The sequence below is a fragment of the Gopherus evgoodei genome, chromosome 3 (genome assembly GCF_007399415.2).
Source record: "Gopherus evgoodei ecotype Sinaloan lineage chromosome 3, rGopEvg1_v1.p, whole genome shotgun sequence".
Taxonomy (NCBI): Eukaryota; Metazoa; Chordata; order Testudines; family Testudinidae; genus Gopherus; species Gopherus evgoodei.
In genome coordinates, this window is record NC_044324.1 from 10,288,591 (window position 1) to 10,316,371 (window position 27,781).

Consider the following 27,781-nt stretch of genomic DNA (forward strand, 5'->3'; position numbering starts at 1 on the left):
TCCACACCAGGGGTCTGGGCGGGTTAGCTCAGGGGATTCTCACACCGTGCCTGAGTCTGACCAGGCTGCAGCCAGTTCATGGCTGAGCGGGTACATTGTAGGGGGAGCTCCTGGGGGAAGCTGAGCGATGGGGGGTGCAGCGTGGGTCTCTGGGGCTTTCCTTTAGGGGCCCCGCAGGGCTGGCTCGGGCCTGAGCGAGGGTGCTGAGGAGGTGCGCCAATGGGAACCACCTGTTTCTGCCCTGGAATCCTGGGTTTTGGCCATGATGCCACTTTCTGTGCAGTGACAGCGGGGCCATGCCCCCACCTCAGGGCATTAGGTGCCCATCCCTCAGCAGCGTCAAAGGGCCCAGCCCTCCTGAGACGCCCACTCCCTTTGGAGCTGGGCCTGGACCCCGGCCTGCTGCTCCAGAGGAAGCCCATGCTCCATGCCCCACCCCGGGCAGCCAAGCCAGAGACGCCCCCGGACACGCATTTACCACACCAGTTTATTTGAAATCCAACGTAACACAGATGCAGGATTGCACAGCAGGCGACTGGGCAGACAGGCAATACGAACAGGGAGACGAGCAAGGCAGCAGCGGCTGTGTGGCATTCTCATCGAAACGGCGTGGTGCTGGAACCCACGGGGACGGGCACTGAGCCTCCGGGCAGGCCCAGGTCCCGCCCCCCAGCAGTGGGCCAAGTGCCCTGCGCTGCAGTCAGGGACCAGAAGCTCAGAGTGGAGCCTGGGGGCTCCTGCTCCCCCCAGCGCAGTCGTGTTGGGGGTGTCCCCTGCTCTGGGATCCTGCCAGCCCAGCAGAGTGTGGACACCACCCCTGCCCTGGGCATGGCAGGCAGGGGCGGGGCGCTGGGAAAGCCACCTTTGTTGGCTTTGACCATGTGAACTGAGACCAATAAATAAACGCGCCCTCCCCCGCGCCTGTGAGGCCGGGCCAGGGCCTAGCCTCATGCGGGCCGGGATGCTCCTGGAGCCCTCACGCTCCCCAGGCCACGACAACTGGGCGCCCGTGACCACAACAGGCAAAGTGCAAGTCAGCTCCCTCCCGGGCAATATACAAAGGAATCGGGCTGTAACTATAATACAGGGGCCAGGCGGGGGGACGGGAGCCCTCCCTGGGAAGGCTGCAGCACTCACACCAAAGGTGACAACTGAAATAAATAAGGGGAGTGAGGTGGTGAGGGGGCAGGGGGCCAGGGCCCTTCCCGCCCCCCCGGCAGCCCCATGCGTATTTACAATTCGGTTCTCCTCTCTAGGCCTTGTCGGAGTCCGTGGGGTCCCAGGATCTGCGGCTGGACAGAAAGCACCGGGGTGGTGGGCTGGTTGGTTGAAACTGTTATAATGTGTGATAGTGCAGGCCGCGGCTGTACGCGCAACCCTTCAGTGTCTATGGCAGGCCGGGCACGGCCGGGCGGCGTCACGCGAGGCAGGAGGGCTCGGAGCTAGTATTCGTCCTGGTCCTCCGGCTGCTGGTCCTCCACCTCGTCATCCTCCGGCGGCGCAAAGCCTTCCTGTGGGGGGCGCAGAGATGGGGTGAGCCTCCCCGGCCCAGGCCAAGGAACCCCCCCGAGAGACTCCACCAGGGAGGGGAACTCAGCCCCAGCCCGCTCCCAGCGCCACCTGCACGGCTCCGACCGGCCTGCCCGGGAGCCACCCGTGCTCAGTGCCCGGCGGGCAGGGCAGAACGGAATGGAGCCAGGCACAAAGATCGGCCCTGGCGCCAGCTGAGCGTGAGCCCCAGACCCGGGCTGGGGCAGGGCGGAGAGCTGACAGGCTCCCCCAGACGCTCAGCCGCTGGCGCTGGCGCGGGCACTGACCTCGGTGGCATACAGGATGCCGATGATGCCGGCGATGACGGGGCTGTTCTCGCTCTCGTGCTCCTGGCAGATCAGCTCGATGTCCCGCAGTTTGCTGAAGTAGAAATCACGTTCCTTCTCCAGCCCGTCCACCGTCAGCTTCAGGTCCATGAGCTGCACAGGGCAGGGCAGGGCAGGGAGAGGGGCTGTTACCAGAGCCCAGTGGGACCCGACGTCTGCGCCCCCCAGTGCCCCCCAAACCCGGCCTGTGCCCCCCAGGACCCAGCATCTGCATCCCCCAGCACCCCATGGACCCAGCATCTGCAACCCCCAGCACCCCACGGACCCGGCGTCTGTATCCCTCAGAGCCCCATGGCCCCAGTGTCTGTGGCCCCCAGCGCCCCACGGGACCTGGCATCTGTGCCCCCCTGTGCCCCTTGTGGGACCCAGTGCCTGTGCCCCCCAGTGCCCTGCAGGACCCAGCATCTGCGCCCCCCAGCGCCCCACGGACCTGGCCTGTGTCCCCCAGTGCCCTGCAGGACCCAGCATCTGTGTCCCTCAGAGCCCCACAGACCCAGCACCTGTGCACCCCAGTATCACTATGGGGCTTGGTGTCTGTGCCCCCCAGCACCCCACAGGACCTGGCATCTATGTCCACCAGCGCCCCACGGGTCCAGCGTCTGTGCCCCCCGTGGACCCAGCGTCTGTGCCCCCCAGCGCCTGGTAGGACCCGGCATCTGCAATCCTCAACAGCTGACAGAACCTGATGTCTGTGCCCCCCAGAGCCCAGCGGGACCCGGTGTCTGTGCCCCCCTGAACCTCCCCAGCAGGACCTGATGTCTGTGCTCCCCAGTGCCCCACAGGACTCTCCCAGCAGAACCTGGTGCCTGTGTGCCCCCAGTGCCCCACGGGTCCGGCGTCTGTGCCCCCAGTGCCCCCACTTGTCTGTTCCCCCAGAGCCCGGCGGGATCAGGTGTCTGTGCCCCGTAGCGCCTGGTGGGACCCAGCATCTGCAATCCTCAACAACCGACAGAACCTGGTGTCTGTGCCCCCCAGAGCCCAGCGGGACCCAGTGTCTGTGCTGCCCTGAACCTCCGCAGCAGGACCTAGCGTCTGTGCCCCACAACGCCCCACGGGATCTGGCATATGTGTCCCCCAGTGCCCCACAGGACCTGGCATCTGCGCCCCCCAGCGCCCCACGGACCCGGCCTGTGTCCCCCAGTGCCCTGCAGGACCCAGCACCTGTGCACCCCAGTATCACTATGGGGCTTGGTGTCTGTGCCCCCCAGCACCTGGCATCTATGTCCCCCAGCGCCCCACGGGTCCAGCGTCTGTGCCCCCCTGTGCCCCCCGTGGACCTGGCGTCTGTGCCCCCCAGCGCCTGGTAGGACCCGGCATCTGCAATCCTCAACAGCTGACAGAACCTGGTGTCTGTGCCCCCCAGAGCCCAGCGGGACCCGGTGTCTGTGCCCCCCTGAACCTCCCCAGCAGGACCTGATGTCTGTGCTCCCCAGTGCCCCACAGGACCTGGCATCTGTGCCCCTCTGGACTCTCCCAGCAGAACCTGGTGCCTGTGTGCCCCCAGTGCCCCACGGGTCCGGCGTCTGTGCCCCCAGTGCCCCCACTTGTCTGTTCCCCCAGAGCCCGGCGGGATCAGGTGTCTGTGCCCCGTAGCGCCTGGTGGGACCCAGCGTCTGCAATCCTCAACAACCGACAGAACCTGGTGTCTGTGCCCCCCAGAGCCCAGCGGGACCCAGTGTCTGTGCTGCCCTGAACCTCCGCAGCAGGATCTGGCGTCTGTGCCCCACAACGCCCCACGGGATCTGGCATATGTGCCCCCCAGTGCCCCACAGGACCCGGCATCTGTGCCCCTCTGGACCCTCCCAGCAGAACCCGAGGCCTGTGCCGGGTCCGACATCTGTGCCCCCAAGCGCCCCGTGGGACCTGGCACCTGGGCCCCCCCAGAATCTCCTATGGGGCTTGGTGTCTGTGCCCCTCGTGGGACCTGCAACTGTGCCCCCAGCACTCTCTGTGGGACTGGAGTCTGTGCCCCTGGGGCAGCCCCACCCCCTCGCCCCTGCCCACCTGCTGGTTGAGCTCCAGGATCTGGGTGTCGGCCTCACTGCCCCCGTTGCGGGCAGCAGGCGGGTTTTTCCGGGTGATGTTGCTGGGGATGACATTGGTCACTCGGGTTGGCACCGGCATCGTCTTCGGGGTTGTGGGGGAGGTTCTCTGGGGGGCTGGAGAGAGCCGCCCGAGACAGCCAGAGGTTAGCATGAGTCCCGGCACAGCCCCCACCCCAGCGCTGCCCCCCTGGCACAGCCCCCCCCAGCGCAGCCCCCCAAAGCATGGCCCTCCTGGGCACAGCTTGCTCCCAGAGCCCCTGCCCTCCCCTGCGGGGTGCGGGCCACGGGCATGCGGGGCGCAGGGGCAGTGGGTCAGACAGTCGCTGGCCAGGGGTCACATAGGGCTGCGCTGGGCAGGGGGCTGCAGACACAGACCATGGCTGCTTAAAGCACAGGACTCAGGATGCCTGGATTCCACGCCCTAAGTCCTGGGTCTTCCCTGCCTCGGTTTCCCCAGATGGGAGAACAAGGCCTCCCCCATGGCGGTGCAGGCTGTGGGGGGGTTGTTCATTACCAATTGTGGAGGCCAGGGAAGGGCAGGGCACGAGAATGCCTGTGGGGCAGCCCCATGGCCCTGGGGGCAGCAAGGTACGGATGTTGCCCCCTGAAACCGGCACTCCCCCCTGCCAGGAGCATGCTGGGGAGGTGCCATGCACAGCCACGCACCTGCCCCAGCTTGGTGCCCCCTCATGGACCCCAGAACTGAGTAGGCTCCTCCCCTGCTGCACCCCCCACCCCACCCCAAGCCAGCCCCCGCTCCCTGCACTCCAGAGAACCTGCCTGCCCCCATCCCCCTGCACCCCCTCCCCACCCCCTGCCCCGCAGCCCACCACCTGCCCTCCCCTCGACGCTCCCCAGCCCATCCCCCTGCACCCCCTCCCCACCCCGACCCCAGCCCACCACCTGCCCTCCCCTCGACGCTCCCCAGCCCATCGCCCTGCCCCCCCTCGCCACCCCCTGCCCCCCAGCCCACCACCTGCCCTCCCCTCGACTCTCCCCAGCCCATCGCCCTGCCCCCCCTCGCCACCCCCTGACCCCAGCCCACCACCTGCCCTCCCCTCGACGCTCCCCAGCCCATCGCCCTGCCCCCCCTCCCCACCCCCTGACCCCAGCCCACCACCTGCCCTCCCCTCGACGCTCCCCAGCCCATCGCCCTGCCCCCCCTCCCCACCCCGACCCCAGCCCACCACCTGCCCTCCCCTCGACGCTCCCCAGCCCATCGCCCTGCCCCCCCTCGCCACCCCCTGCCCCCCAGCCCACCACCTGCCCTCCCCTCGACGCTCCCCAGCCCATCGCCCTGCACCCCCTCCCCACCCCCTGACCCCAGCCCACCACCTGCCCTCCCCTCGACGCTCCCCAGCCCATCGCCCTGCACCCCCTCCCCACCCCGACCCCAGCCCACCACCTGCCCTCCCCTCGACGCTCCCCAGCCCATCGCCCTGCCCCCCCTCGCCACCCCCTGCCCCCCAGCCCACCACCTGCCCTCCCCTCGACGCTCCCCAGCCCATCGCCCTGCACCCCCTCCCCACCCCCTGACCCCAGCCCACCACCTGCCCTCCCCTCGACGCTCCCCAGCCCAGCCCACCACCTGCCCTCCCCTCGACGCTCCCCAGCCCATCGCCCTGCCCCCCCTCCCCACCCCCTGACCCCAGCCCACCACCTGCCCTCCCCTCGACGCTCCCCAGCCCATCGCCCTGCCCCCCCTCGCCACCCCCTGCCCCCCAGCCCACCACCTGCCCTCCCCTCGACACTCCCCAGCCCATCGCCCTGCCCCCCCTCGCCACCCCCTGCCCTGACGGGACGCATGGCCCCAAGCAGCAGGAGGAGCTGAAAGGAGCCGCAGCTCTGTGCCCACCCAGCTGCTCCCTGCCCTGCCCTTTCAAGCTGCCCCCAGTTCTCAGCCTGGCCAGGCCAGGGCTCTCACTGCAGGGACACAATGGGCGGTGCCACTGTGAGCACCGCTGCTCCCAGCTTGGGGGCACCAGGTCCCACGGGGAGGGGGAGGGTGGGGCTGGGCAGGACAGAGATGGGGATGGGAGAGGGGAAAGAGAACGCCCTCTGTGTCTGAGTGCCAGCCTGAGCCAGCCATGCCCTGCCCATGGCCAGGCTGGCCCATGGCCGGAGGCTGGCGTGGGCAGGGCAAGGTCCCCAGTCAGGGCAGGTGCTCGGGGGGGTACCATGCACAGCCCTCGGAAGCAGGGAGCTGGTGGGACTGCATTGCGCTGGGGAGGGGCCCTGGCTGACAGCCTGCGGGAGGGCGAAGGCCTGCACGGGCAACGGGTGCTGCCAGGATGCACCCCAAGTCTCTGGGCCAAGGCAGAATCAGCACAGAATAGCTCTGGGGCAGCCTGACAGGACCCAGGCCAGGTCTAGGGAGCAGATGGCAGAAGAGCCAGGGTCCCAGGATGCTCAGCAGCCAATCCCCCCTGGGGCCGGGCACAGCTGGATCGTGTCCTAACCGAGGCAGCCCCAGCTCAGAACTCACCCCGCTCCCAGCCCTGCCCGTCCCGTCCCCTCCACACCTACTTGGCACTGGTGGTCGGGCACTGCCAAGCCAACACAACGCACGCAGCACCACGCCACCCGGGGGCAGGGCCCGACTGGCACCAGGGGGCTGGGGCAGGCAGCCGAAGGCCATGCTAGCAAGCTGAGACCCAGGCAGAGTCGGGATCCTGCGGGCGCAGGGGCAGGGGTGCCAGCTGTCTCCAGGGGTCGGCGACATTACCTGCAGTGCCAATGGGTTTCTTGGGTTTGTTGAAGTTCTGATCACCTGGGTTTGGAGACGGTGCCACCTCCTGCCCTTGCCGCGCCAGCAGCGGGTTGTATTCCTTCCCGTCGTAGTTGGCATCGAAGAATTTCTTAAACCACTGAATAAACTCAAAATTATCCTGGAACTTCCCTTTCACCAGCTTCTCCACCGCGATGATCTGGAACAACAGGCAGTGCGTGAGGGGCTGGCAGGCCCATGCTCCCCCACCGGACCCAGGGGGCAGTGCCATGGCAGCTCCTGCAGCTCAACTGGCATTTGCCCACAACCACGGTTGCTGAGACACATTGGGGTAATGTCAATTCCTATTGGCTCCCTGGGCCCGTCTCAGTCAGTCCAAAGCATTGGTGGAGGCAGTGGGTGCTGGCGGTGGGTGGCTGGCAGGCACAGGGAGGGATACTGGCAGGAATGTGGGGGCATTGGTGGGCACAGGGGGTGCTGACTGGCACAGAGAAAGTGCTGGTAGGCATGGGGAATCTTGCAGGGGGTGGCTGGTGGGCATTCGGCACTCTTGGTAGAGAGGTAACTGGTAAGTGTGAGGGCTGCTGGCTGGCACAGAGGGAGGTTGGTGGGCATGCAGGGCTGTTGGCGGGGGGTGGCTGGCAGGCACACCCAGGGGTGCTGGTGGGCACAAGGGATGGCTGACAGGCAGGGACGCACCAGGGTTCTGGTGGGGGGTGGCTGGCAGGTATGGGGGAGGCTGGCAGGCACACCTGGGGGTGCTGTTGGACACAAGGGGTGGCTGGTGGGCAGGCACGCACAGGGGTTTTCGCAGGGGGTGGCTGGCAGATATGAGGGGCGCTGGCAGACACACCCAAGGGTGCTGTTGGGCACAAGGGGTGGCTGTCAGGCATGGGGAGGCTGGCAGATATGGGATGGCTGGCAGGCAGGGGATGGCTGGCAGGCACACCCGAGGGTGCTGGTGGGCACAAGAGGTGGCTGGCAGGGCTGGGGAGGCTGGCAGGGCTGGCTGGCAGGCATGGGGAGGCTGGCAGGCATGGGGAGGCTGGCGGGGCTGGCTGGCAGGCATGGGGAGGCTGGTAGAGGGTGGCTGGCAGGCACACCCGAGGGTGCTGGTGGGCACAAGGGTGGCTGGCAGGCATGGGGAGGCTGGCGGGGCTGGCTGGCAGGCAGGCATGAGGAGGCTGGCAGGCATGGGAAGGCTGGCACAGGGTGGCTGGCAGGCACACCCGGGGGTGCTGGTGGGCATTAGGGACGGCTGGCAGGCATGGGGAGGCTGGCAGGCACACTGGAGTTCTAGTTGGGGTCAGGTTTGCAGGCATGGGGAGGCTGGCAGAGGGTGGCTGGCAGGCACGGGGAGGCTAGTAGAGAGTGGCTGGCACAGGGTGGCTGTCAGGCACGGGGAGGCTGGCGGGGCTGGCTGGCAGGCACGGGGAGGCTAGTAGAGGGTGGCTGGCAGGCACACCTGGGGGTGCTGGTGGGCACAAGAGGTGGCTGGCAGGCATGAGGAGGCTGGCGGGGTTGGCTGGCAGGCACGGGGAGGCTGGTAGAGGGTGGCTGGCAGGCACGGGGAGGCTGGCACAGGGTGGCTGTCAGGCATGGGGAGGCTGGCGGGGTTGGCTGGCAGGCACGGGGAGGCTGGTAGAGGGTGGCTGGCAGGCACGGGGAGGCTGGTAGAGGGTGGCTGGCAGGCACGGGGAGGCTGGCACAGGGTGGCTGTCAGGCACGGGGAAGCTGGCGGGGCTGGCTGGCAGGCATGGGGAGGCTGGGAGGGTTGGCTGGCAGGCACGGGGAGGCTGGCACAGGGTGGCTGTCAGGCATGGGGAGGCTGGCGGGGCTGGCTGGCAGGCACGGGGAGGCTAGTAGAGGGTGGCTGGCACAGGGTGGCTGTCAGGCACGGGGAGGCTGGCACAGGGTGGCTGTCAGGCACGGGGAGGCTGGCGGGGCTGGCTGGCAGGCACGGGGAGGCTAGTAGAGGGTGGCTGGCAGGCACACCTGGGGGTGCTGGTGGGCACAAGAGGTGGCTGGCAGGCTTGGGGAGGCTGGCACAGGGTGGCTGGCAGGCACATCCAGGGGTGCTGGTGGGCACTAGGGGAGGCTGGCAGCCATGGGGAGGCTGGCAGGCAGGCACACCCGGGGTGCTGGTGGGCACTAGGGGAGGCTGGCAGCCATGGGGAGGCTGGCTGGCAGGCACACCCGGGGTGCTAGTGGGCACTAGGGGAGGCTGGCAGGGGATGGCTGGGGGGCAGCGACCCACCTTGTCCACCCCCATCTTCTTGAAGGCGGCCTGCAGCACCTTGAAGTTGTGGATGAATTCGTGCTCCAGCTTGGCCTGGAACTTCACCTTCCGCAGGTGCACGCAGCCCGGGAACAGCATGTCCATGAACTGGCAGTAGGCAGCACCTGCGGGCACAGGGCTGCCAACTTTCTAATTGCGCAACACCAAAACCCTGCCCCGCCCCTTCTCTGGGGCCCCGCCCACTCTCACTCCTTCCCCCTCCCTCCATTGCTCGCTCTCTGCCACCCTCACTCACTTTCACTGGGCTGGGGCAGGGGGTTGGGGTGGGGCCGGGGGTGAGGGGTTTGGGTGCAGGAGGGGGCTCAGGGCTGGGGGTGGGGCCGGGGATGAGGGCTCAGGGCTGGGGTGGGGCTCAGGGGGTGAGGGGTTGGGTGCCGGGAGGGGGCTCAGGGCTGCGGGTGGGGCCGGGGGTGAGGGGTTTGGGTGCAGGAGGGGGCTCAGGGCTGGGGGTGTGGCCGGGGGGCTCAGGGCTGGGGGTGGGGCCGGGGGTGAGGGGTTTGGGTGCAGGAGGGGGCTCAGGGCTGGGGGTGGGGCCAGGGGTGAGGGCTCAGGGCTGGGGGTGGGGCCGGGGGTGAGGGGTTTGGGTGCAGGAGGGGGCTCAGGGCTGAGGGTGGGGCCGGGGGTGAGGGCTCAGGGCTGGGGGTGGGGCCGGGGGTGAGGGGTTTGGGTGCAGGAGGGGGCTCAGGGCTGGGGGTGGGGCCGGGGATGAGGGCTCAGGGCTGGGGGTGGGGCCGGGGGTGAGGGGTTTGGGTGCAGGAGGGGGCTCAGGGCTGGGGGTGGGGCCGGGGGTGAGGGCTCAGGGCTGGGGGTGGGGCCGGGGGTGAGGGGTTTGGGTGCAGGAGGGGGCTCAGGGCTGGGGGTGGGGCCGGGGACGAGGGGTTTGGGTGCAGGAGGGGGCTCAGGGCTGGGGGTGGGGCCGGGGATGAGGGGTTTGGGTGCAGGAGGGGGCTCAGGGCTGGGGGTGTGGCCGGGGATGAGGGGTCAGGGCTGGGGGTGGGGCCGGGGGTGAGGGGTTTGGGTGCAGGAGGGGGCTCAGGGCTGGGGGTGGGGCCGGGGGTGAGGGGTTTGGGTGCAGGAGGGGGCTCAGGGCTGGGGGTGGGGCCGGGGACGAGGGGTTTGGGTGCAGGAGGGGGCTCAGGGCTGGGGGTGGGGCCGGGGATGAGGGGTCAGGGCTGGGGGTGGGGCCGGGGATGAGGGGTTTGGGTGCAGGAGGGGGGCTCAGGGCTGGGGGTGGGGCCGGGGGTGAGAGGTTTGGGTGCAGGAGGGGGCTCAGGGCTGGGGGTGGGGCCGAGGGTGAGGGGTTTGGGTGCAGGAGGGGGCTCAGGGCTGGGGGTGTGGCCAGGGATGAGGGGTCAGGGCTGGGGGTGGGGACGGGGGTGAGGGGTTTGGGAGCAGGAGGGGGCTCAGGGCTGGGGGTGGGGCCGGGGACGAGGGGTTTGGGTGCAGGAGGGGGCTCAGGGCTGGGGGTGGGGCCGGGGGTGAGGGGTTTGGGTGCAGGAGGGGGCTCAGGGCTGGGGGTGGGGCCGGGGCTGAGGGCTCAGGGCGGGGCCGGGGGTGAGGAGTTTGGGTGCAGGAGGGGGCTCAGGGCTGGGGGTGGGGCGGGGATGAGGGCTCAGGGCTGGGGGTGGGGCCGGGGGTGAGGGGTTTGGGTGCAGGAGGGGGCTCAGGGCTGGGGGTGGGGCCGGGGGTGAGGGGTTTGGGTGCAGGAGGGGGCTCAGGGCTGGGGGTGGGGCCGGGGCTGAGGGCTCAGGGCTGGGGGTGGGGCCGGGGGTGAGGAGTTTGGGAGCAGGAGGGGGCTCAGGGCTGGGGGTGGGGCCGGGGACGAGGGGTTTGGGTGCAGGAGGGGGCTCAGGGCTGGGGGTGGGGCCGGGGGTGAGGGGTTTGGGAGCAGGAGGGGGCTCAGGGCTGGGGTGGGGCCGGGGACGAGGGGTTTGGGTGCAGGAGGGGGCTCAGGGCTGGGGGTGGGGCCGGGGGTGAGGGCTCAGGGCTGGGGGTGGGGCCGGGGGACGAGGGGTTTGGGTGCAGGAGGGGGCTCAGGGCTGGGGGTGGGGCCGGGGGTGAGGGGTTTGGGAGCAGGAGGGGGCTCAGGGCTGGGGGTGGGGCCGGGGACGAGGGGTTTGGGTGCAGGAGGGGGCTCAGGGCTGGGGGTGGGGCCGGGGGTGAGGGCTCAGGGCTGGGGGTGGGGCCGGGGGTGAGGGGTTTGGGTGCAGGAGGGGGCTCAGGGCTGGGGGTGGGGCCGGGGGTGAGGGGTTTGGGTGCAGGAGGGGGCTCAGGGCTGGGGGTGTGGCCAGGGATGAGGGGTCAGGGCTGGGGGTGGGGCCGGGGGTAAGGGGTTTGGGTGCAGGAGGGGGCTCAGGGCTGGGAGTGGGGCCGGGGGTGAGGGGTTTGGGTGCAGGAGGGGGCTCAGGGCTGGGGGTGGGGCCTGGGACGAGGGGTTTGGGTGCAGGAGGGGGCTCAGGGCTGGGGGTGGGGCCGGGGGTGAGGGGTTTGGGTGCAGGAGGGGGCTCAGGGCTGGGGGTGGGGCCGGGGGTGAGGGGTTTGGGTGCAGGAGGGGGCTCAGGGCTGGGGGTGGGGCCGGGGGTGAGGGCTCAGGGCTGGGGGTGGGGCCGGGGGTGAGGGGTTTGGGTGCAGGAGGGGGCTCAGGGCTGGGGGTGGGGCCGAGGGTGAGGGGTTTGGGTGCAGGAGGGGGCTCAGGGCTGGGGGGTGTGGCCAGGGATGAGGGGTCAGGGCTGGGGGTGGGGACGGGGGTGAGGGGTTTGGGAGCAGGAGGGGGCTCAGGGCTGGGGGTGGGGCCGGGGACGAGGGGTTTTGGGTGCAGGAGGGGGCTCAGGGCTGGGGGTGGGGCCGGGGACGAGGGGTTTGGGTGCAGGAGGGGGCTCAGGGGTGAGGGGTTTGGGAGCAGGAGGGGGCTCAGGGCTGGGGGTGGGGCCGGGGACGAGGGGTTTGGGTGCAGGAGGGGGCTCAGGGCTGGGGGTGGGGCGGGGATGAGGGCTCAGGGCTGGGGGTGGGGCCGGGGCTGAGGGGTTTGGGTGCAGGAGGGGGCTCAGGGCTGGGGGTGGGGCCGGGGGTGAGGGGTTTGGGTGCAGGAGGGGGCTCAGGGCTGGGGGTGGGGTGGGGCCAGGGATGAGGGCTCGGGGGCAGGAGGGGGTCAGAGTCCCAGTGACACTTACCAGGAAGTGGCTGCCAGGTCCCTGCACCCCTAGCTGCATGGGTGACCGGGAGGTGCTGTGCGCCGCCCTCCCGCCCGCAGGTGCTGCCCCTGCAGCTCCCATCGGTCGTGGTTCCCAGCCAACGGGAGCGGCAGAGCCGGCACTCGGGTCGGGGGCACCGCGTGGAGCTTCCCTGGCCGCCCATGTGCCTAGGGGCTGCAGGGACCTGGAGGCTGCTCCCGGGAGCTGCGTGGAGCCAGGGCAGGTGGGGAGCCTGCCTGAGCCCTGGGCCCCGCTGTGCTGCTGACCGGACTTTTAACAGCCCAGACGGCTGCGCCAACAGGAGCCGCCAGGGTCCCTTTTCCACTGGGCGTTCAGGTCAAAACCGGACACCTGGCAACCCTATGCAGGTGGCATGGGCATGGGCACCTGGCTTCCATGTCTGCCAGGAACGGCACAGCTCTGCCGACACCCCCCCAGCCCCTGGATCCTGGGCCCCCCCTTGCCCTGCAGCCCCTGGCAGGGACAGGGCAGGGGTTGGGAACTCAGCCACCCAGAGGGCAGCTCTCCCCGGCTGGGACAGGGCAGGGGCTGGGCTGGCCAGATGGCACCTCTCCCCGGCTGGGACAGGGCAGGGGCTGGGCTGGCCAGAGGGCAGCTCTCCCTGGCTGGGCTGGCCAGAGGGCAGCTCTCCCCGGCTGGGCTGGCTGGACCCCTCCTGTCCTTGCCCCTGGAGGGGTCCGCTCAGGCGGCCCTACCTGAGCAGAGCTGTTCGATCTTGGTGTAGTTGAGGTGCAGGGAGTCGTTGACCCAGGCCAGCATGTCATGACGACTCAGATTCTCGCTGGTCACGGATGTGGAATACACATTGACGGCCATGCCCAGCTGGTGCACAGAGAGACGGGTCACAGCCGGCTCAGCGACCCACCCGCTTCCCCCGGCCCAGCGCAGCTCCCAGTGGGCAGCGTTGGCCTGGGTCGCCTGCCACCCATCTGGGCTCAGGTGTGACGTGTCCCCAGGAAACACTGGGCCCCCCAGCGTCCCCAGCTCAGCCGAGGGCAGGGGCAATGGCTGCTGGGATGTGCAGGGCCATGGGCACATGCAGGGCCCTGTCGGGGCAAGGCATGCCAGGGGCTGGGGTACACGCAGTGCCCTGCCGGGGACAAGGCGCGCCAGGGGCTGGGGTACACGCAGTGCCCTGCCGGGGACAAGGCGCGCCAGGGGCTGGGGTACACGCAGTGCCCTGCCGGGGGCAAGGCGCGCCAGGGGCTGGGGTACACGCAGTGCCCTGCCGGGGGCAAGGCGCGCCACGGGCTGGGGTACACGCAGTGCCCTGCTGGGGACAAGGCACGCGGGGGGCCCGGGACACATGCAGTGCCCTGCTGGGGACAAGGCGCGCCAGGGCCCGGGACACATGCAGTGCCCTGCTGGGGACAAGGCGCGCCAGGGGCTGGGGGCACATGCAGTGCCCTGCTGGGGGCAAGGCATGCCAGGGACACACGCAGTGCCCCGGGCCCCAAAGAGGCCCCTACAAGAGTTTTTCGGGGCCCCTGGAGCAGGGTCCTTCACTCACTCCGGGGGCCCCAGAAAACTCTTGCGGGGCCTAGGTCCCCGGAGCTTCTTCCGCTCCGGGTCTTTGGCGGCAATTCGGCGGCGGGGCCCCCTGAATGCTCTGGGTGGCCCTGGAGGGGCGTGTACGGCCAGGTCTAAGCCCAGTATGGCAGTGTGTCCTAGTGCACTCCACCCCACAGCACAGCCCCCACTCAGCCCCCAACCCGCAGCCCAGCCCCCTACTGAGCCTCCACCCCACAGCACAGCCCCCCACTCAGCCCCCAACCCGCAGCCCAGCCCCCTGAGCCTCCACCTCACAGCACAGCCCCCCACAGAGCCCCCACCCCCAGCCCAGCCCCCCACTGAGCCTCCGCCCTACTGCCCACAGCACAGCCCCCCCCACTGAGCCTGAGCCCTCCCCCCCACAACGCAGCCCCCCAACGAGCTCCTGCCCCACAGCACAGCTCCCCCCGAGCACCCTACTCTCAGCGCTGGGTCTGCGGGGACAGCGCCTCCTAGTGCAGCGGTTCTCAAGCTGGGGCCTGCGGACCCCAGGGGGCCTGCACTGCCTACCGATGACACCCACCAGTTGTGTTTGCATGACACATTCCCAGCGCACGAACAGCCCCGTGGCACTCACCGCGCTGCACCTTCCCTGTCACACAAACAGCCCCGTGGCACTCACCGCGCTGCACCTTCCCTGTCGCACGAATAGCCCCGCGGCACTCACTGCGCTGCACCTTCCCTGTCGCACGAACAGCCCCGCGGCGCTCACCGCGCTGCACCTTCCCTGTCACACAAACAGCCCCGTGGCACTCACCGCGCTGCACCTACCCTGTCGCACAAACAGCCCCGTGGCACTCACCGCGCTGCACACTCCCTGTCGCACGAACAGCCCCGCGGCACTCACCGCGCTGCACACTCCCTGTCGCACGAACAGCCCCGCGGCGCTCACCGCGCTGCACACTCCCTGTCGCACGAATAGCCCCGCCGTGCTCACCGCGCTGCACCTTCCCTGTCGCACGAATAGCCCCGCGGCACTCACTGCGCTGCACCTTCCCTGTCGCACGAACAGCCCCGCGGCGCTCACCGCGCTGCACCTACCCTGTCGCACAAACAGCCCCGTGGCACTCACCGCGCTGCACACTCCCTGTCGCACGAACAGCCCCGCGGCGCTCACCGCGCTGCACACTCCCTGTCGCACGAATAGCCCCGCCGTGCTCACCGCGCTGCACCTTCCCTGTCACACAAACAGCCCCGTGGCACTCACCGCGCTGCACCTTCCCTGTCACACAAACAGCCCCGTGGCACTCACCGCGCTGCACACTCCCTGTCGCACGAACAGCCCCGCGGCACTCACCGCGCTGCACACTCCCTGTCACACGAACAGCCCCGCGGCACTCACTGCGCTGCACACTCCCTGTCGCACGAACAGCCCCGCGGCACTCACTGCGCTGCACCTTCCCTGTCGCACGAATAGCCCCGCGGCACTCACTGCGCTGCACCTTCCCTGTCGCACGAACAGCCCCGCGGTGCTCACCACGCTGAATGTTCCCTGTTTTATGAACAGCCCCACGGCGCTCACCACGCTGCATGATCCCTGTTGCATGAACAGCCCCGCGGCGCTCACTACGCTGCACGCTCCCTGTCGCAAGAACAGCCCCGCGGTGCTCACTACGCTGCATCTTCCCTGTTGCACGAACAGCCCCGCGGCGCTCACCGCGCTGCATCTTCCCTGTTGCACAAACAGCCCCGCGGTGCTCACCGCGCTGCATCTTCCCTGTCGCATGAACAGTCCTGCGGCGCTCACCGTGTTACACGCTCCCTGTCGCACGAACAGCCGTGCGGCTCTCACTACGCTGCACGCTCCCTGTCGCATGAACAGCCCCGCGGCGCTCACTACGCTGCACGCTCCCTGTCGCACAAACAGCCCCGCGGTGCTCACTACGCAGCACGCTCCCTGTCGCACGAACAGCTCCGTGGCGCTCACCGCGCTGCATCTTCCCTGTTGCACGAACAGCCCCGCGGCACTCACCACGCTGCACCTTCCCTGTCGCAGGAACAGCCCCGCGGCGCTCACCACGCTGCACACTCCCTGTCGCACGAACAGCCCCGCGGCACTCACCACGCTGCACGTTCCCCGTTTTATGAACAGCCCCGCGGCGCTCACCACGCTGCACCTTCCCTGTCGCAGGAACAGCCCCGCGGCGCTCACCGCGCTGCACCTTCCCTGTCGCAGGAACAGCCCCGCGGCGCTCACCACACTGCACCTTCCCTGTCGCAGGAACAGCCCCGCGGCGCTCACCGCGCTGCACCTTCCCTGTCGCAGGAACAGCCCCGCGGCGCTCACCACACTGCACCTTCCCTGTCGCAGGAACAGCCCCGCGGCGCTCACCACGCTGCACACTCCCTGTCGCACGAACAGCCCCGCGGCACTCACCACACTGCACGTTCCCTGTTGCACAAACAGCCCCGCGGCGCTCACCACGCTGCACCTTCCCTGTCGCAGGAACAGCCCCGCGGCGCTCACCACGCTGCACCTTCCCTGTCGCAGGAACAGCCCCGCGGTGCTCACCGCGCTGCACCTTCCCTGTCGCAGGAACAGCCCCGCGGCGCTCACCACACTGCACCTTCCCTGTCGCAGGAACAGCCCCGCGGCGCTCACCACGCTGCACACTCCCTGTCGCACGAACAGCCCCGCGGCACTCACCACACTGCACGTTCCCTGTTGCACAAACAGCCCCGAGGCACTCACCACACTGCACGTTCCCTGTTGCACAAACAGCCCCGAGGCACTCACCACACTGCACGTTCCCTGTCGCAGGAACAGCCCCGCGGCACTCATTGCGTTGCACACTCCCTGTCGCACAAATAGCCCTGTGGCGCTCACCACGCTGAATGTTCCCTGTTTTATGAACAGCCCCACGGCGCTCACCACGCTGCACGATCCCTGTCGCACAAACAGCCCCAAGGCGCTCACCACGCTGCACAATCCCTGTTGCACGAACAGCCCCACGGCGTTCACCGCACAAGCGTGAGCGTAAGACTCTCACTGACTGGGACAGCAAACCAGAAGCAATGTCCATTTTTTGCTGAGACATCTGGCAGTGGAAGTGGAATATATTTGTGCCACGTGTGAGCAAATTACATTAAAACAGAGACTTTTTAAAAGGGCCTAATTCTCGTTGTGTGAAGCAGAGGACAATGCACAGTCAGCGAGGAGGGAACAGGTGAAGAAAAGACAGTTTGAGGACAGTGACCCTGAGTTTGGTGTTATGGAATTTAGCAATGGACGAGTTGTACGCTTACAGATCCCATCAAACTGAGCAGTGAAACCTGCGAACCTGAACCCACAGCTCCCAGCAAGGCACTGGAGTATACAGACAAATCCAGAGATTTTTTCCAACGAAAGAGCAAGGGAAACAATCCACAGAAAACACAAATGACAAACGTAACACCAGTCCTGGCAAGCTCTGAAAGCATCTTTCTTTCCAGTGCTTCGGCTTGCAGAGTGAAAACTCCCCTGCTGCTGGAGACGAATTCCCGCGGCTGTAGAAATGTGCGAAGTGCTGGCACGCAAAGCTGCAGCGAAGAAGAGAGGAGAAAGACCAGACCGCTTTCGAAGGACACTGTTAGTGGGAGGACTGATGAGACTGTGCATGTGAGTGGTTTGCAATTCTGTCCACTTGAGGAGCCACTGTGCAGAGCAATGAGTTCCTGGGCGTTATGTTTGGTTGGGGGAAATTCTGGAAGATTTTCCTTTCTGTCAGGAGTTACCGGACCAGCCAACAGGTCAGGAAATGTTCAGCTCACCAGATGAGCTCCTGACAGCTGAATCGCTGAACTGGGAGAAGTGCTGCGGTTTGCATGGACGGTGCCGCTGCCATGACAGGCCGCAGGAGTGGTGTCGAGCAAGAATCCACGCCCGAAACCTGCAGGTGACGAACACACCCAGGCCCGTGCAGCAAAGAGAATGGAACCTGAATTCCAGCTGGGACTGTTGTGAATTCTGCCAAGTCTTGCCCTTTGAATGCTGCGTTTTGCCAAGCTGCGGTTAGCACCAGGAGCAGGATGTGGCAGGTGACCTTTCCCTATGGCAGCGGGTTGGCTGGCTGGCTGGCTGATGGCAGGTTCACACAGAGCTGCTGCGTTTTCTGTGAACAAGCCCAAGATCGTGGCACTTCTCTGCCCAGACGAGGAGTGACACTTGCCTACCTCGCAGACACTGGAACTGGCTGAATTCCAGGGCCGCCCAGAGGATTCCTGGGGCCTTGGGCCATCGGCGGCAGGTGGCTCCGGTGGACCTCCCGCAGGCGTGCCTGTGGAGGGTCTGCTGGTCCCACGGCTCCCATGGAGCATCCGCAGGCACGCCTGCGGGAGGTCCACCGGAGCCGTGGGACCGGCAAGCGGCAGGGGGCCCCCCACGCGGTGAAATGTCTAGAGCCGGCCCTGTTCGGCGGTGGGGGGCCCTTCCGTTCTGGGACCCGCTGCCAAAGTGCCCCGAAGACCCGCGGCGGGGGCCCCCCGCTGGCGAATTACTGCCGAAGTGGGACCCGCTGCCGAAGTGCAGCCTGCTCTTCGGCGGTAATTCGGTGGCGGGGGGCCCCCGCCGCGGGTCTTTGGGGCACTTCGGCGGTGGGTCCCTGAATGGAAGGGCCCCCTACCACCGAATTACCGCCGAAGACCGGGTTGCACTTTGGCGGCAGGTCCCGCTTCAGTGGTAATGCGATGGCGGGGGGTCCTTCCGCCCTGGAGCGGAAGGACTCTCCCGCCAGCGAAGACCGGGAGCGGAGGAAGCTCCAGGGCCCCCGAGTTTTCTGGGGCCCCCGAGCGAGTGAAGGACCCCGCTCCAGGGGCCCCGAAAAACTCTCATGGGGGCCCCTGTGGAGCCCGGGGCCTGGGGCAAATTGCCCCTCTTGCCCCCCCCCCCGGGTGGCCCTGCTGAAGTCTGCATCTGAACATGATCAAACCCTGATTTCTCTTGCTTAAGGGAATCCACTGGCTGATGGGGGGGGCTCCCTGTGCTAACAGCTATTAGCAAGTCTTGTCTCCCTCTGTCAGCCAGCTCATTTGCATCAACGCAGACAGGAGCCTGTTCACCGCTTTTCAGATCCTTAACTGTCCCCAGTTCCAAGGCTGGACTGTGTCTTACCGAGATACTCCAAGTATCGGAGGGGTAGATACCCCACAAATCCAAAGAGTCTGAGAGTGGGCGCTTGGTTGCTCTCCCCGGCATCCTCAAGCCTTCAGCCATAAAACTGTTCTGCTCCGACACACCAGTAACCCGCTCTGTCCTCAGACCCTGAGGCACAGGCTGCTCACCCACAGAACCAGCATGGAGACAGTCCTGTTCCAACACCATCGTCCTCCCAGCAAGCTGGCCACACACAGCCACGCGGTCATAGGGCTGCTCAGCTTTCTGAACAGCTTCTCCTCCGTCCGAGACCTTCTCAGAGCTCCCCCCACTGGGTTTTTCAAAAGGAAAGTCAGTGGATCCATTCCCAACAGAACATGGCTGGCTGTAGGGTGGGGGCAGTTCTCAGCTGCTTCACATGCACCCAACGGGCTATAGCAACAAACCACTTGCACATGCTCTGCCCCAGTGATCCCCACTCTGGGCCCCACAGCACAGCCCCCCCCGTGAGCCCCCACTCCTCAACCCCCAGCACAGCCCCCCAGTGACCTCCACTCTGCACCCCACAGCACAGCCCCCCCGTGAGCCCCCACTCCTCAACCCCCAGCACAGCCCCCCAGTGACCCCCACTCTGCGCCCCACAGCACAGCCCCCCCGGTGAGCCCCCACTCCTCAACCCCCAGCACAGCCCCCCAGTGACCTCCACTCTGCACCCCACAGTACAGCCCCCCCGTGAGCCCCCACTCCTCAACCCCCAGCACAGCCCCCCAGTGACCTCCACTCTGCGCCCCACAGCACAGCCCCCCCGTGAGCCCCCACTTCTCAACCCCCAGCACAGCCCCCGTGACTCCCACTCTGCACCCCGCAGCACAGCCCCCCAGTGACCTCCACTCTGCGCCTCGCAGCACAGCCCCCCCGGTGAGCCCCACTCTGCACCCCGCAGCACAGCCCCCCAGTGACCTCCACTCTGCGCCTCGCAGCACAGCCCCCCCGGTGAGCCCCACTCTGCACCCCACAGCACAGCCCCCCAGTGACCTCCACTCTGCGCCCCCCAGCAAAGCCCCCCCAGTGAGCGCCCACTCCTCAACCCCCAGCACAGCCCCCCAGTGACCTCCACTCTGCGCCCCACAGCAAAGCGCCCCCCCGGTGAGCCCCCACTCCTCAACCCCCAGCACAGCCCCCCCGTGACTCCCACTCTGCACCCCGCAGCACAGCCCCCAGTGACCCCCACTCTGTGCCCCCCAACACAGCCCCCTGGTGACCCCCACTCTGTGCCCCCCAACACAGCCCCCTGGTGACCCCCACTCTGCGCCCCACAGCACAGCCCCCCGTGAGTCCCCACTCCTCCACCCAGAGCACAGCCCTCCAGTGACCCCCACTTCTCCACCCCCAGTAGAGCCCCCAGTGAGCCCCACTCTGCGCCCTGCAGCACAGCCTCTCCGGTGAGCCCCCACTCCTCCACCCCCAGCACAGCACCCCCCCAGTGAGCCCCACTCTGCACCCCCCAGCACAGCCTCCCCGGAGACCCCCACTCTGCATCCCCCAGCATAGCCCCCCTGGTGAACCCTACTCTGCGCCCCCCCAGTAAGCCCCACTCTGCACCCCCCCAACACAGTGCCCCTGGTGAGCCCCCACTCCACCACCCCCAGCACAGCACCCCCCCAGTGAGCCCCACTCTGCACCCCCCAGCACAGCCTCCCCGGAGACTCCCACTCTGCATCCCCCAGCATAGCCCCCCTGGTGAACCCTACTCTGCGCCCCCCCAGTAAGCCCCACTCTGCACCCCCCCAACACAGCGCCCCTGGTGAGCCCCCACTCCACCACCCCCAGCACAGCACCCCCCCAGTGAGCCCCACTCTGCACCCCCCAGCATCTGAGCTTTCTCCGGAGGTCCCACCACAGGGGCAGCCAGGACCCAGCAGGGGTGAGGCTGCTGCCAGGCAAGCTGCCCCCTCCTCCCTGGGGCTGGAGGGGTTCCCTCTCCTCCTGGGACCAATGCAGAACCACCCCCATGTGCCGTGGGGCAGAGGAAGCCCTGGCCTGGATTTGCACCGCTCCTGCTTCCTGGCAATGTGCTGTGCATTTCAATCTCACCCCCAGGGGAAGCCCCTCGTAAGGCAGAGCCCGGCGCCTGGCAGCTGTCTACACTGCAGCCGGGACCCAGGCTGGATGGACGGACAGACACTAGTGGGGCTCCGGCTAGTGCCTAAAACTGGCAGTGTGGGTGCCACGGCTAAAACAGCCCCCCGCACCTCCAGCCTGCGCACGGGTGGCCAGCCAGGAGCTCCGCCCGGCCACTGCGTCCACACGGGAGGGGAATAGCTCAAGCCCCACTAGGGCCGGTCTCTCCGCCCAGGCTGGGAGCTCCCTGCCGCCAGCAGGACGATGCAGGCAGCCCAGGGGGGGAGTGAACAGCTGGGGGGGAGAGTGAGCAGCCCCAGATTGGGGGGGGGGCAGCCCAGGGAGGGAGGCGAAGAGAACAGCCCCAGACAGGGGGAGGGGGGAAAAGGGAGGGGGGAAAAAGGCATCCTGGGGGGGAGTGAACAGCTGGAGGTGAGAGTGAGCAGCCCCAGATGGGGGTGGGGAGAAGACGACAGCCCAGGGGGGGAGTGAACAGCCCAGGGGGGAGGCGAAGAGAACAGCCCCAGATGGGGGGAGGGGGGAAGGGGCAGCCCGGGGGGGGAGTGAACAGCTGGGGGTGAGAGTGAGCAGCCGCAGATGGGGGTGGGGAGAAGAAGGCAGCCCAGGGGGGGAGTGAACAGCCCAGGGGGGAGGCGAAGAGAACAGCCCCAGATGGGGGGAGGGGGAAGGGGCAGCCCGGGGGGGGGAGTGAACAGCTGGGGGTGAGATTGAGCAGCCTCAGATGGGGGTGGGGAGAAGAGGGCAGCCTGGGGGGGGGGGAGTGAACAGCTGGAGGGGAGGCGAAGCGAGCAGCCCCAGACGGGGGGGGGGGGGGAGGCAGCCCCAGGCAGAGGCAGCGAGCAGCCCACGGGGCCGGGGAGAGGGCAGCCCTGTTGCACGCAGCCCCTCTGTGCCCAGCCCCTGGCGCTGGTGGGGCTGCCAGGCAGCCCATGCCCTCCCCCACCGGCAGCCCCAGCCTGGGGAGAGGCAGCCACCAGCAGAGTCACCTGGACAAGGCTCCGGCCTGCTGCGGCCCCAGTACCTCAACGGGGTGCTGCTCCCCCCGGGCACTGAGCCACTGTGTCACAGAGCCCCCCCTTCTCAGCCAATCAGCTGGCAGGGCTGGGTGCACCTCACCGCCCACCAGCCCACCACGTGCACACAAAGGGCAGGGCAGGCTGGAGGGACGGGGCACAGGTCTAGGCGGGGGTGGGGGGAGAAGGGTTTCTGGCTAGGGGGAAACAGGAATGGGGTGCGACTGGATCTTGGGAGAGACCCTCTGGGAGGGGGGGCCCCTCCCGGGAAGCGCTAGGGGCTCCATCACTCTCCAGCAAGGAGATGGGTCCAGTGGGGGGGGGTCCCCTGGGAAGGGCTGGGGGCTCCGTCACTCCCCAGCCGGGAGATGGGGCCGGAGAGGCGGGGTCTCCCCGGGAAGAGCTGGGGGCTCCGTCACTTCCCAGCCAAGAGATGGGGCCAGAGGGGGGCCCTGTGCTGGGATGTTTAGGCCCAGACCAGACACAACCTGAAAACATCTCGAGATGCAGCCTGGCTCCTAGAGGGACAGACAAGCTGCCCCCCCCGCCCCGGGCCCAGCCAGCCAGGCTCACCCATGTGATTTGGGGGGTGCTGGGGGGAGGGGAGCTTGCCCTCCAGCTGGCCCATGGCCTCTCTCAGAGCAGCCATTCCCTGGGATCTGCCAGTAATAGTGCCCCCCCCAGCATGGGCGGCTGGGGGGCTGAGGTGGAGCCAGGGGGCTGCTGGGGGGCCTGGCTCCTCATGTGGGCAGCACTAGCTGTAGCTGGATCCGGCTGTGCTGCCCTGCGGGTCCCAGCCCCACGGGAGGGAAGGACAGAGGGCATGCCCCACTACCCTGCACCAATCCCTACTTGGTCCCCGCAACCCAAGCCGGGTGCTCCCTCTGGGGGCCTGCCCCGGCTCTGGGTTATGCCAGTCCCCAGGGCGCAGTGCTCAGCAGCCCGCTCTGGCCAACGTGGGCTGGGGGGCAGCAAGGCCCTGCTAGCCGCTGCCTGGGAGCCTGAGGGCAGGCTGGCTCCCTCCCCCCCACCCCCAGACAGGGGAAGCCCTTGTAGCCTGCTGCCCAGCTAGCCCCGGAGCACGCTGGCACCTGCAGCACGCACTGGCCACACCGTGCTGGGATGGGTCGGCTGCCCTGCGCAGGACACAGGCTCGGGGGCAGCCCCGGGAGCCCTGCCCGGTGCCGGAAGGAGGATCTCAGCCCAGGCCCAGGAGGCGGCTGGCAGCCTGGCTGGCTGCAGCAAACGGGCTGCCATCCAGAAGGGCTGGAGCCAGGGTGGAGCGGCCCTGAGCAAGCCCACGGGGTGGAGCTGCCCTGCCAGGAGTCACTCTGTGCAGGGGGTTCCTGGGGAAACATTAAGCTGATGAGCTGTTTACAGGGGGGTCCCCCTGCTTCCTAATCCGGCCTGAGATCGGCCACAGGGTACATTACAAAGGCTCAGGCCAGCAGCATCTGCCCAGCAGTTTATCGGGGCCAGGTGCTCCAGCTGGCAAGCCCACATTAACCCCCTCCTTGCCACGCCCGCACTGGCCTGGGCACACTCCAGCCCAGCGGTCTGCACACGCTAGCAAGAGCGACTGAGGGGTTAAGCAGAGTGCTTCGAGCTGGCAGGGTGCAGCCAACCAACGCTCCCCCTGCCAGCAAGAGCCAGGGACCTGCAGAATCCCCTCCCTGCCAGCCTCAGCCAGGCTGAGCCGTGGGCACCGCCGTGCTGGGAGAGGGGCACGGGATTTCCAGGGAGGGGTGGAGAAAGGGGGCACCGAAGACCGAGCAGCCATGGAGTCCAATGGCAAAGGGGGAAACCTGTGGCAAGTCACACCCCAGTGAGTGTCACCCCCATCACCTGGATCCAGGCCTCCACCATCCTCGTCCTGAGCTGAGGGAGCCACACGCCCCTCCCCTCAACCATCTCCAGCTCAACCCCTGCAGCTGGGATGTGAGACTGTCACACCCCCTGCCCACCCCCGCATCCTTTGGCTTCCCGACTTTATTCTGCTTTTTCCTCTCTTGCTTTTCCTCCTATCTAATAGGATCCTGGCTGAGCCAGCCAAGACTGCTGTGAGCCTGTGACCACTGAGGCAACTCAAACAAATCTCCGACCTGGCTGATGCTGGCATGAGTTTGCCAGGTCTCGGAGTTGCTGCTAAAACTGCCTGGTGGGCCTGCGTTTCTCCGATGCTGAGGTTGCACTGGCAGTCACCAACGGCAGAAGCTGCATTTTCTGTCTCTGCTGTTCCTCTCCCCCCGCCCCCCGTGTGAGAGTCTGTCTGGTGCAAGTAGCCAGGTTTGGTGTCACAGCAACCACCCTGGCAGTGCAGCGGCCACAAAGGTACAAAGCTCAGCAGCCCTGTGGCTGTAGCAGGACTGTTGCTGAAACACCAAACATTGAAACTCCAGCATGAACCCCAGCCTGATACATGAGAGATCCTCTCCCCACGGCTGCCTGCTCTGCCTGCATCTTCCTCTGCTCTCTTGGCTTTTCACTGCATCCCCAAATCAACTGCACGGAGATGAGACAGCCCGTCCAACTCTGCTGGGCCTGGGCAGTATCAGTAAAGGAGAGGATCTGACTAGACCAACCAGTTGATGTCCCTGACCAGGTAGACAAGCTGGAGTCTAGAGCAATAGCTGGTTTGCCCAGCCTTCCAGCCCAAAGTATCTGTGACTGACCAGTCACCCTGGACTCAAAAACATCAAGAAAAGCATTGCCCCAGCTTTACTACCCTACCTCTTCTCTTCCTTCTGCACCCGTCTGCCTTGTCTACAGCAGGAAAGCGACTATCATGCCGGACAGAATTAAACACAACTAGCCCCTTTGTTGATTTGTTGGGGAAGAGTCAACATGATTTTTGTAAAGGGAAATCATGCCTCACCAATCTACTAGAATTCTTGGATGGGGTCAACAAGCATCTGGACAAGGTGGGGGGATCCAGTGGACATAGTGTACTTAGGTTTTCAGAAAGCCTTTGACAAGGTCCCTCACCAACCAAAGGCTCTTAAGCAAAGTAAGCTGTCATGGGATAAGAGGGAAGGTTCTCTCATGGGTCAGTAACTGGTTAAAAGATGGGAAATAAAGGGTAGGAATAAATGGTCAGTTTTCAGAATGAAAAGAGGTAAATAGTGGGGTCCCCCAGGAGTCTGTACTGGGCCCAGTCCTATTCAACATATTCATAAATGATCTGGAAAAAGGAGTAAACAGTTAGGTGGCAAAATTTGCAGATGATACAAAGCTACTCCAGATAGTTAAGTCCCAGGCAGACTGCAAAGAGCTCCAAAAGGATCTCACAAAACTGGGTGACTGGGCAACAAAATGGCAGATAAAATTCAGTGTTGATAAATGCAAAGTAATGCATATTGGAAAACATAATCCCAATGCTACATGTACAATGATGGGGTCTAAATTAGCTGTTACCACTCAAGATCGATCTTGGAGTCACTGTGGATTGTTCTCTGAAAACATCCACTCAATGTGCCGCAGCAGCCAAAAAAGCGAACAGAATGTTGGGACTCATTAGGAAAGGGATAGATAATAAGACAGAAAACATCATATTGCTGCTATATAAATCCATGGCACGTCCACATCTTGAATACTTTGTGCAGATGTGGTCTCCCCATCTCAAAAAAGATCTATTGGAATTGGAAAAAAGGTTCAGAAAAGGGCAAAAGGGGTCTGGAACAGCTTCCATATGAGGAGAGATTAATAAGACTGGGACTTTTCAGCTTGGCAAAGATACGACGAAGGGAGGATATGACAGAGGTCTATCAAATCATGACTGGTATGGAGACAGCAAATAAGGAAGTGTTCTTTACTCCTCGAAATACAACAACTAGGGGTCACCAAATGAATTACTAGGCAGCAGGTTTAAAACAAACAAAAGGAAGTATTTCTTCACACAACACACAGTCAATCTGTGAAACTCCTTGCTGGAGGATATTATGAAGGCCAAAATTATAACAGGGTTCAAACAAGAACTAGATAAGTTCATGGAGGACAGGTCCATCAATGGCTATTAGCCAGGCTGGGCAGAGATGGTGTCCCTAGTCTCTGTTTGCCAGAAGCTGGGAATGGGTGACAGGGGGTGGATCACTGGATGATTCCCTGTTCTGTTAATTCCTTCTGGGGCACCTGGCACTGGCCACTGTGGGAAGACAGGACACTGGGCTGGATGGACTGTTGGCCTCACCCAGCATGGCCATTCTTATGTCACCTCCCTCTTCCCTAGCTTATCAAACATAAGCTCCACTCGAGTCTCTTTCTGGCCTGTCCCAACCTACCTAGCACCACTGATCGGAAATGTTGCCTCCCACCCCTGCGTGCTCATGGGGCCAGCCTCCACTGCCCTCACGTTTACCTTTTGTGATGAACTAGGAATGTTCTTAATGTTTTCTCTGGATACCGTGTTGGTGCCTCAGTGTCCCCATATCAGTTCTTAAGTATCTGGCAGAGCAAAGGGCCAGTGCACCTAAATGCCTGGCACTCTGTCTCCTAGCAACTGCCTCCTGGGCCCCTCCTGGGCCCCTCCTCTGCAAAGGTGCCAGCTGAAGGTGTTGGAGACAAAGGGATCAGGCGACTCCTGGCCCGGGAAAGGGGCTGAGCAGAGAGGAGGGGCTAGAGGGGGTTGTTAGTCTGGAGCTGGCTGGGGTCAGGGGTGGAGGGCAGACCTGGGGGTCTGGCTCACTGCCCCCCAGAATGGACCCGGCCGAGGGGTCCGGTTCGCTGTATCTACAAGCTCTGTTTTAGACCCTGTTCCTGTCATCAAATAAACCTCTGTTTTACTGGCTGGCTGAGAGTCACGTCTGACTGCAAAGTGGGGGGCAGGACCTGGTGGCTTCCCCAGGACCCCGCTGGGGTGGACTCGCTGTGGGAAGCGCACGGAGGGGCAGAGGATGCTGAATGCTCCAAGGAGAGACCCAGGAGGTGAAGCCGTGTGAGCTTCTTGCCCTGAACAAGTCTGCTCCAAGGGAGAGGAGGCTCCCCAAAGTCCTGCCTGGCTTGGTGGGGAGCAGTTCCAGAGCATCGCCTGGGGACTCCGTGACACCTCTCACACAAGTCCCCGGCCCCACTCCCTTCCGGGAACAGCCGCAGAGCTACTCCAGCTCTCCTGCAAACCTCTCCTTTGCCTGCAAAACCTGACCCAGGGAAGGCTGCTGTCCTCCCACGTCTGCCTGTCTGTCTGCAGCTGGGCTCTCTTGTTTTATGAAACTTTGTCAGCCCCCTGGGGCAAGGGCTGGCCGTTCACTCTCTGTCTGCCCAGCACCCAGCATGATGGTGGGGCTCTGACTGGGGCACGATGGGGGGCCCAAGTGCTAAGGTAACCCAAATAATAAGAAGAACCATTTTAGAAAGAAATCTAGTTCTGATGTGAAGTCCCCAAGCAGTGGAGAATTCACAGCACCTTGGCCAGCAGATCAAGTGGTTGACTCCCCTCACCATGAATAACCTGCAGTGTAAAGCCTGTTGGAATCTATCCCATTTCATTCACCGGCCCCGGGCTGGTTCTGCCTTTGGCTGCGATTCAGGAGCCGCCTGCTCTCAGGAATCTCTCCACACAGATGCCGTCCAGCTGGTCCCGATCAAGGCACCTCTCAGCTGTCTCGCAGATTCTTTAGCCTCTCCCTGCTAGGCCCTGTCGCTCTTTCCAGTCAGCCAGCATGTTCTCAAGTGGGGGCCCCAGAGCCAGGCGCAGGGTCCCGAACGGTCTCCCCAATGCAGGATGGGTAACTCAGCGGAGCTGGGCAAGGGGAGGGCAGTGTCACACTGGCGGAGTCTGGGGTCAGGAGGAGTAAGGAAGTATGTCCCAGCCCCCCTTATCCTAGCCACAAGGCAAGCAGAGTCCAGCC

At 65.9% G+C, this 27,781-nt stretch overlaps 1 protein-coding gene across 3 annotated transcripts in view; it reads right to left on the reverse strand.

Moving 5' to 3' along the window:
- Positions 1-469: 469 nt before the first annotated feature.
- Positions 470-27,781, reverse strand: part of MAPRE3 (microtubule associated protein RP/EB family member 3) — a 101,104-nt gene continuing 73,792 nt past the window's right edge. For 2 of the 3 annotated variants that reach the window (XM_030555038.1, XM_030555040.1), the window contains exons 2-7: positions 12,857-12,983; positions 8,908-9,053; positions 6,648-6,849; positions 3,882-4,036; positions 1,818-1,970; positions 470-1,511 (exon numbers count right to left, since the gene is read on the reverse strand). In XM_030555038.1, the coding sequence (XP_030410898.1) occupies positions 1,443-1,511; positions 1,818-1,970; positions 3,882-4,036; positions 6,648-6,849; positions 8,908-9,053; positions 12,857-12,977 (846 nt within the window). In that variant the 5' untranslated portion in view covers positions 12,978-12,983 and the 3' untranslated portion in view covers positions 470-1,442. The remainder of the gene's footprint in view (positions 1,512-1,817; positions 1,971-3,881; positions 4,037-6,647; positions 6,850-8,907; positions 9,054-12,856; positions 12,984-27,781) is intronic. The other variant, XM_030555041.1, reaches the window with a different exon arrangement.